We start from the raw sequence: 10,000 nt of genomic DNA, 5'->3' as shown, positions 1-10,000 counted from the left end.
CACACACACTGTGCGTACCACATAAAGCCGTTCAGACACACACACACACACACACACACACACACACACACACACACACACACACACACACACACACACACACACACACACACACACACACACACACACACACACACACGCTGTTGCACCACAGAATGTACCTGTCTGGCCAGGCTGTGGCATGGAGCTCCCAAACAGAGTGTAATGGAATCCATGAGGGCAGATTCCGCTGGAGCATATCTACTACATTCCAAATGAAATGAGATTCTTCTTTCTCTTTCTCTTCCTCTTTTTTTGTATGTGTTTTTTGTGTGTATTTTATTATACTTGTTGTTCTCTTTTGTCTTGTGGACTGTCCACGTCGTGACTGTGATATATGTGTGTGATAGTATATGCAAAATTATGAAAAGGATAAAAAAAGAAATGAAATGAGTTGAGGTCAAAATGAGTTGAGGTCAATTTTCTTTATGGGTGTCTAAGCTGACAGGAGGGAATGATAGGGTGAAAGCAATCATTTGCTGTGTGTATATTCACAAATTTCTTGTTTGTGACCAATATGGCCTTTATTGTTGAGGTTTTTGTAATAGGGACCTAATAGGCAGTGAAAACATGTCTTGATCAGATATACAGTATGTCAAAAATGATGAAACTAATATGTTGATAGACTGTTATTACTGAAAAATGCTAACGACAACCCTCAACCAACCACAAATTTTATCGAACTGGCACAGAGTTAGCTGAACATAAGCCTACTGGTTACTCAGATAAGTTATCTCTTTGGGAAGGAAACTGATTATTTTTTTTTACTTTTACTTTTACGTTTGACACCTCTGGTCTTGATCACTGATACAGACAGTTATTAAGCATGTGTTAGTGGCTAACATGCGAGCCCTATTCTTAAGTGTTATCAATCTTTGCAGTAGCAACAAACAGGCACAGCATATGGACATGTGAATTTCTGGAATCACCAGTTTGACATCAACCATATGTTCCAGATCACTCTCAGAAAAGACAAACAGACATCCTTTTTCTGACACATTCAAGAGGTTCTTGGAAAGAAAAAAAAAAGCATAGACCTTTGCTGTACAATTTAATCGCTGGCCCATTGTTTGATATTCATAATGCACAAATGTCTAAAAGCTATGATGTTAGCATAAACAAAAGGAAACGATACAAAGTTTAGCATGAACAGATAAAACGACAATGTTTGGACAACATTAGGCGCATATTCGACAGGCATTCGCTCACAAAAGAGAGAATTGTTGTATAGGTTTTGTATAAACAGGATGAAAAATGATCATGTTTGGACAACGTTTTGGATGCGTTTACGCATTTTCAACAGGCGTTCGCTGACAGAAGAGGTATTTTTATAGGTTCTGTTTAAACAGGATGAAATTGATAATGTTTGGATTAGAGATGCACCGGATCCTGATTTTTAGGATCCTGCCGGATACCGGATCCACTGCTTAAGATCCTGCCGGATCCGGAACCGGATACCGAATCCTACGAAAGGGTTGAAACACATAGTCTACTCTCACACGTGAGCCCTTTTTATTACGTTGGCTCAAACTACTTTTTAGACTCATTGGCTTGCTGCCAAACTGCTTGCAACGGACGCTTCCAAAGGGCTTTCACTCCATGCAGTGATTGGGGTTGTGAAAGACTGACGGAAAAGCCCAGGCTACGTAAAAACTAGAGATGCACCAGATCCTGAATTTTAGGTAACTCTCGGATACCGGATCCACTGCTTAAGATCCTGCCGGATCCGGATCCTGTGAAAAACCCTATTATCCTGCCGGATCCGGATCTGGTGCATCTCTAGTCTGGATTATGTTACCCAGTCAATTTGCCCACTAAACAGTGAATTCTTGTCTGGGTATCATTTGTTGTCCTCACTTTAAAGGGATATCCACACACACACACACACACACACACACACACACACACACACACACACACACACACACACACACACACACACACACACACACACACACACACACAAACACACACTTGAGGACTTTTATTTGGATATAAGAAACAATCAAGCAAGTATAAGATTCAAATATGTTTAAAAGGGAACGACTTAGAGACATTCTCATTTATAGCTGTACAGCAAACACACACGCACGCACAGACACGCACGCACCCGCCCGCACTCCACGTTTTACTATCTTTGCCCACTTTCTCTCCACCATAAAACATTCTTTTAAGCGCACATGCACACACACACACACACAAACACACACACACACACACACACACACACACACACACACACACACACACACACACACACACACACGTGTGCCATGTCACACACATTTTGCCCCATTCTCTACCCTCTGTAAAACACTCCTTGAATACACACCCCTTACCACCCTCCAATGCACACACACACACACACCTCGTACATTTTGCACACTCTGTCCGCACACACACGCACGCACACACACACACACACACCCCAGTAAAAAGACTTGTTACCTATTAAATATGTCTGTATTACTGTACGTGAATGCGCGCACACGCACGTACCCACATACACATAAGCATGCATGCATGCATGCATGCACGCATACACACGCACACGCACACACACACACACACACACACATTGCTGTTAAGGCTACTTGTCATCCTAATGGGAAACAGAGGGGAACCAGGTGCCAGAACTGTGTTTATCGGATGCCAACCAAGACTGCACAGGGCAACAGTGTGTGTGTGTGTGTGTGTGTGTGTGTGTGTGTGTGTGTGTGTGTGTGTGTGTGTGTGTGTGTGTGTGTGTGTGAGAGAGAGAGAGAGAGAGAGAGAGACAGAGAGAGAGACACAGAGAGAGAGAGAGACAGAGACAGAGAGATACTGTTAAGCAGTGTGTTTGTGTACAGTCTCCAAACAAATCCTGCAGATAGCATATAACCAGTTTGCCTCTGTGTGTGTGTGTGTGTGTGTGTGTGTGTGTGTGTGTGTGTGTGTGTGTGTGTGTGTGTGTGTGTGTGTGCGTGCGCCTGTGTGTATGTGTTAACGAGAGAGAGTGTGTGTTTTTCTCTCACTCAAATTGTGCAATTTTACTCAATATTTACACTGGGTGGGTACGTATGTAAGCATGAAAGGTTTGGCGCAAACAAAACACACGTCTTCCCTAAACAGCACCATAGCAAGTATTGATACAATATTCCATACATGAGTGCGTGCCCTTACCTGTCCATTGCAATGGCAGCCATGGAGTATATGCTCGCGAACACGGCGGCCACCGGGAAAAAGTTATGAAACTTGCAGTAGCCCTCGCCGAAGTACCAATCCCCGTGAAGCCCGCTCACGAGGTTGACGAGCGTGTTGAACGATGCCATGCTTGCGTCCGACAGCGCGAGGTTGAAGAGCAGATAGTTGGTGACCGTTCGCATCCTCTTGTGCGCGAGGATGATCCACATGACAACCAGGTTGCCGGTCACGGCGACCACGACCACGAGGCTGTACGCCAGGGACCACAGCACCACGCGCCACGTCGGCTGCACAAACTGGTTCGTGTAGTTGCCGCCGGTAATGTTAATTGACGAGTTCCCGCGTAGAGGTATCATGTTGTGGTTTTGTGTTGGTTAAGTATTTACTTCAGAAGTTCACGCGTGATATCGGCAGTCTGTAGATGTCCCCGAATATCACCATATCCCGCGTCGAGGTGTGCACGCAGTGTGGCGCGCTGGACGGCAGCCAGGGAGGACTGGCGTCTGGATAAACACATCCACTCTTAAAACAATGCAGCCAGACGCCGGAGATGGGCATGGTTTCCGTTGGTGGAAGACTGGAAATTGACAGAGATACATTGGTGCGCATGCAGGCGCGCGCACATGTCTCTCTCTCTCTCTCTCTCTCTCTCTCTCTCTCTCTCTCTCTCTCTCTCTCTCTCTCGCTCTCTCTCTCTTTCTCTTTCTCGCTCTCTCTCTCTCTCTCTCTCTCACACACACACACACACACACACACACACACACACACACACACACACACACACACACACGTACTCTCTCTGGCATGCGCGCACAAATACGCACGCTCGCACGCGCAGTCTTCATCTGTCACATGTGGTATTGCAGGCTTGACAGTTTGATGTGTTGGAGAGGCTCGCGGCTGCCACTTTCAGTGAATTTACAACACAAACATGGAGGCTTGCGTGTCTCCTCTGCTGCGGCTGCTTCGTGTGTGTGTGTGTGTGTGTGTGTGTGTGTGTGTGTGTGTGTGTGTGTGTGTGTGTGTGTGTGTGTGTGTGTGTGTGTGTGTGAGAGAGAGAGAGAGACAGACAGACAGACAGACGAATGCTGGTGAAATTTCAGTTGGGCTAGTAGAAACGATGAACTAACTTACCACTCTCACCCATTAGTGAGTGTGTGTTAGGCTGGTATTGTTTCATCTATTAGACATTTTGGCTGATGGTGAAAAATGTTAATTTAGGTTCCCTGATTGTCGGTGTAATGTTTTTCTTTTGCTACTGTGAATTGTATGGTCCTCGTTGTCTCACTGTTATCCTTCTATGTATTCTCATCTCATTTCATCTGTTCATATAGGCCTATTACGTTGTGCCCTGATGTTTTGGACTGCACTCACACAAACACACACTGAACTGCATCTAACAGGCTAGCAGGGGCAGATCTAGCCATTGGGGACATGGGGAACTCATGTCATTGTATAGACATGAAATGCTGTGTTTTGGTGTTATTTAAGTGTTTCAATTACTTCACATAATTTATAAATTTAGATTACTACTTACTACTTCTTTGTGTGTTTACCGCAACTGGTGAGACAGTTGGGGCTCCTATGGAGGACAGATTTTGACGGGGCCCCAGGCAATTGCCTTGGTTTGCCTAAGGGAAGGTCTGCCTCTGCAGATTAGTACAGTAAGGCCACTGTGCATATTACAGTAGTGCTACACAAATAAACTTATCCTGCTGCCCTGCCACACTTGTTACACATTAACACAAATTCACAAGCAGAGTGAGATATCGCGTGCGGTTCCACCCATCTTAAAATGAAAACCAATTTATTATCCATGTGACATCTTACATAGTGTGCTACTATGTACAGCCAGCCAAGGTCTGGTGGTAAGGTGTGTGTGTGTGTGTGTGTGTGTGTGTGTGTGTGTGTGTGTGTGTGTGTGTGTGTGTGTGTGTGTGTGTGTGTGTGCGTGTGCGTGTGTATGTGCTTGCGTGCGTGTGCGTGTGCGTGTGTGTGTGCGTGTGTGTGTGTGAGAAGACAAGTGCTATAGGGAAGTCGGGAACTGCCTGTTAATTTATCAATACACTGGCAGCTATAGTGTAGTGTAGAATTTATAGTAGGGCCTACACTATATGGGAAAGCTGTGGCATAACGGAAAAGGGACTTGGTCTTTGGAACAGAAGGTTGCAGGTTCAATTCCCACCCTTTCCTCTCCGGTGCACCCTGTTAGGGGCCATTGAAGAAGGCATATACAGTAAGCTCACATTACACCAGGGACAGAAACCAATGCCCTGTGCCTAAATAACTACACTTCAAGTTGCTTTGGCTAAAAGAGGCAGCTAAGCTAAGTGTATTGTAACATAGGTTACTGTGTGTGTGTGTGTGTGTGTGTAGGGGTGTCATACAGGGGGATAAAGTGTGACAGAGTCACCTGGGCCCTGTGTATTTAGGGGGCCCACACAGTCTCATTATTTGCTGCTACGCCCCTGTGTGTGTGTGTGTGTGTGTGTGTGTGTGTGTGTGTGTGTGTGTGTGTGTGTGTGTGTGTGTGTGTGTGTCTTTGTGTGTTTGAAAAAGAGAAGGAGAGACAGAGAGAACTTCGAAACTTCACAAACTTGACACTGATGCCGTCTGGGAATTTTTTTTAGGATAGAAATCTTTAATTTCCAATACATTTTGATACATACAAGAGCCAGCGATATAGCAGAGTCACACAGAGCAGTAGAAAAATACTCTTAAAAAATCATCACAACACAAAAAAACTTCTTTACAAGGAATGTTCTATCACGCAAAAGAGACAGCGCACCCACGTCCACACGCGAACATTGGAAAAACCAAAGAGAAATTCACATAGGTGTTCACAGCACAAAAGCACACGCACGCACACACACACACACACACACACACACACACACACACACACACTGTACACACACACACACACCTGAACACCCTCTTCTCTTTTTCTCTCTCTGTCACACACATGCACACACGCACGCACGCACACACACACACACACACACACACACACACACACACACACACACACACACACACACACACACACACACACACACACACACACACTCCTGGGAATAGATAATCTACAAACAAGCATGGATTCAAACACGCTCTCGTACTCGTTGACACAAATATGATTTGCTACAGGTCAGTGAATGCTGATTTTTAGATGTGCTGATTCAGAAAGTGTATTCACGGCTAGATTGTGTGTGTGTGTGTGTGTGTGTGTGTGTGTGTGTGTGTGTGTGTGTGTGTGTGTGTGTGTGTGTGTGCGTGTGCGTGTTCGTGTTTGTGAGTGTGTGTGTGCAGAGAGAGAGAACACACTTAAGCCAAGATTACACACGCACACACCGACAAGCGTGCCCACACACAAACACAATTGCACACATACAGTACACACATTTAACATTGGCATATTTACCATACCAAGCATTGGCAACAACACACGTGTAATTTGTATGGCATGATCATTAACAGTCGCAGATATAACCATGTACACACCCAGACATACACACATACCCCCCCCCACACACACACACAGACACACACGAGCACGCACACAGACTCTCTCTCTCTCTCTCTCTCTCTCTCTCTCTCTCTCTCTCTCTCTCTCTCTCTCTCTCTGTCTCTGTCTCTCTCTCTCTCTCTCTCTCTCTCTCTCACACACACACACTCTCTCTCTCTCTCTCTCTCTCTCTCTCACACACACACACACACAAACCTTTTGCACAGCGATTTTGGCGACGTTTCACCGACAGTGTGTGTCAACAGTAGGTTCAGCGTGTGTTTCGTGTGCATTAAGTATCTCACCTTCATACTGTATACACATAGCAAAATGTCTACACACCAAAAAACAACATTAAATGTACGCATAGGTCCTTGAATCAGATAAGTGAAGGGAGGATGCGTGATTGAGAGAGAGAAGAGGAAGAGAGAGATGTAGGTCCTTAAATCAGATAAGTGAAGAAGGGATGAGTGATTGAGAGAGAAGGGGGAGAGAGAGATGGAGAGAGGGAGAGAGAGAGAGAGAGAGAGGGGTTTTCAGCTTGCCACTAGTTTTTCTGAATTTGGTCATAATCAGTGGTTTAAATCTGCTCCAGAAACGTCCTACACAAAGTTTCACACACACACACACACACACACACACACACACACACACACACACACACACACACACACACACACACACACACACACACACACACACACACACACACACACACACACACACACACACACACAGAGTGCATCCACATTTACTTAAACACAGATGCGCACGCACACACCATACACACACACACACACACGCCTACTGATATACACACACAAACACACACACACACACAATTTTGGTGCAAAACCAGTGTACAGCGAGCCTGACAAGAGAAGAGAAATTATCCTAGTAGTGAACGTAAGTAAGACTTGCACTTGTCTGCCAACATCAGACACATAGACTGGACTCACAGACAGGCAAACAGGGCAGGGCAGGACAGGAGAGGCACTACAGGAGACACTCTCACTGAAAGCTGACACAGCAGACCATCTCACGCACACACACTCCCCCCCCTCTCTCTCTCTCTCTCTCATCCCCCTCTCCTCTCTCCCTACTCAGAGTAAGAGGAGTAAGACTCACACACACACACTACTCTCCCCTCTCTCTCTCTCTCGCTCTCTGTCTGTCTCATCACCTCTCATCCCCCTCTCCTCTCTCCCTACTCAGAGTAAGAGGACTAAGGCTGGGGTCCCGCTTGTTGTGAGCCTTACATTATAGAGGGCACATACTTGCTTTGGAACGATCAGAGCTCAACGCAAGCTGCCGGGGGTACCATGTAGGAGGCATATGACTAAAAAGGGCTCTCATTGATGTTCTGTATACTATGGCCTATTTTCTTTGTATCTGCTGCTTGCCTGGTTAACACCAGACCTAATCACAAGTGAGATTCTTTCAGATCGAAATGATTGTGTAGAACTAAAGGCAGTATGGGAGTTCCCAGGCTAGTCTGCTAGTGATGTTGGCTATGATTATGTCGCTTTGGTTAAGAAAAGCGTCAGCCAACGCAATGTAATGATATCATTTTTTCATCATTTTTTTGGATTCTACCTCAACCTCAACATGGAAGTTTGGAAGATCACCCCTCACGGTTCTGTCAATATTGCACCGCACGCACGCGTCTCCGTACACTGTGTGCAAGTAGTGCAGGCGCACGCGTACCCAGCAGCAAGCATGTCCTCGGCCTGGGAGAGTGCAGATAGGTGGAACGAGGGGCTCTGCATTAAAGGGGTATGCCACTATTTTGGGGCTGAATACGGTTAAAATGTGGCCCTGGGTAAAGATGGTGGTAAAGAGTCTTATTTGTCATGTTAAGAGTTGTCTTGTTTTAAGGAGGGAGTAAGTATCTAAGCTAGTGAGAGTCAATGGAAAAGTGTAATACATTTTTTACATATTACCTTTTCACATTCTTTGTCTTTACTATTTTTATTTCCCCCTCCCTGACCATTCCTGTGTTATTTGTGTCTTGAAATGTCCATGTGGGCATTTGTTTATTTGTGTATTTATGTAAGCTACTGGATACCTGAATTTCCCTCTGGGGATTAATAAAGTTACTCTACTCTACTCTACTCTACTCTACTCTACTCTACTCTACTCTACTCAATGGATCACATTGACTTTCACTAGCTTAGCTACATATTCCCTCTTTTAACTTGTCTTAAAGCAAGACAACGCCTAACGTGGAAAATAAGACACTTTCTCACCTTTATAAATAGTGGCATACCCCTTTAACAATGTGTTACTGCACCCCCAAGTGTCTCTCTCTCTCTCTCTCTCTCTCTCTCTCTCTCTCTCTCTCTCTCTCTCTCTCTCTCTCTCTTCCATCTCTCTCTCCCTCTCCCTCTCTCTCCCTCTCTCTCTCTCTCTCTCTCTCTCTCTCTCTCTCTCTCTCTCTCTCTCTCTCTCTCTCTCTCTCTCTCTCTCTCTCTCTTCAGTCACTCTCTCTCCTAATCCACAGGCCAAAGGGTGCAGATTAAGTTGTAGTTGGTTCTCTTCTCAGCACTGACAGTGTGTTTGACATCCTAACTGTGACCCCTTGGCATTCTCCGCATTCTCCACAGACGGGTGATTGGACAGTACAGCAGAAGCCACTTGTTTTTCCCCTCCATGTGCACACCATGTGACTTCCTAGCCTGGTGTTCAACAGTCCTGTGTAGCAGAGTTGTACAAAGTAGCAGTAGAAGTACTCTTACATGTGTAATTACAACACTAGTGGTGTGATATTACATGGTTTCAACTTTGTATTATCACACTGCCAGTGTTGTAATGACAATCTACTTCTACGTTTTACAACTCAGGGGTGAGTTTCTCCAAAGAGAAGTTGCTAGCCTGTTAGCAACTTCGGTAGTTGCCAATGGGAAAATGCATTGAAAATAACAAAGTAGCTAATGTAGTAAGCAACTTTGGTTTTGAGAAATTCACCCCAGGGATGCATTTCTCGAAAGCATAGTTGTTAGACAGTTATCAACTTGGGTAGTTTGCAATGGGAAATTGCATGGCAAACAACAGAGTAGCTAAAGTAGTTAGCAACTACGCTTTCCAGAAACTCACCCCTGCTTTGTAGTTCCACACAGCTTCGCGAGCTCCACTCATAGGTCCGGGAGGGCGCGTGTTTGATTGGTTGTCAGGAGGCATGGCTTCATCTACCAGCCGTCCGCCTTTTCCACCAACAAATTCCTTCAGAAACATTCTCAGTATGTGATAGAGTCTACAGTATAGTCGTCG

The 10,000-nt window shown here is 45.2% G+C and overlaps 2 protein-coding genes across 2 annotated transcripts in view; both read right to left on the bottom strand.

Moving 5' to 3' along the window:
- LOC134437136 (neuromedin-K receptor) overlaps positions 1–3,547 on the bottom strand; it is an 11,781-nt gene extending 8,234 nt beyond the window's left edge. The window contains exon 1 of the mRNA XM_063186598.1: positions 3,202–3,547. Coding sequence (XP_063042668.1) covers positions 3,202–3,431 — 230 coding nt within the window. The 5' untranslated portion in view covers positions 3,432–3,547. The remainder of the gene's footprint in view (positions 1–3,201) is intronic.
- Positions 3,548–3,609: 62 nt separating this feature from the next.
- Positions 3,610–10,000, bottom strand: part of corin (corin, serine peptidase) — a 50,452-nt gene continuing 44,061 nt past the window's right edge. Inside the window, exon 18 of the mRNA XM_063186853.1 lies at positions 3,610–3,725. Coding sequence (XP_063042923.1) covers positions 3,610–3,725 — 116 coding nt within the window. The remainder of the gene's footprint in view (positions 3,726–10,000) is intronic.

This window comes from Engraulis encrasicolus, chromosome 21 (assembly GCF_034702125.1).
Source record: "Engraulis encrasicolus isolate BLACKSEA-1 chromosome 21, IST_EnEncr_1.0, whole genome shotgun sequence".
Lineage (NCBI taxonomy): Eukaryota > Metazoa > Chordata > Actinopteri > Clupeiformes > Engraulidae > Engraulis > Engraulis encrasicolus.
The sequence above is the reverse complement of the archived record's forward strand: the minus strand, read 5'-3'. Positions and strand labels throughout refer to the sequence as shown.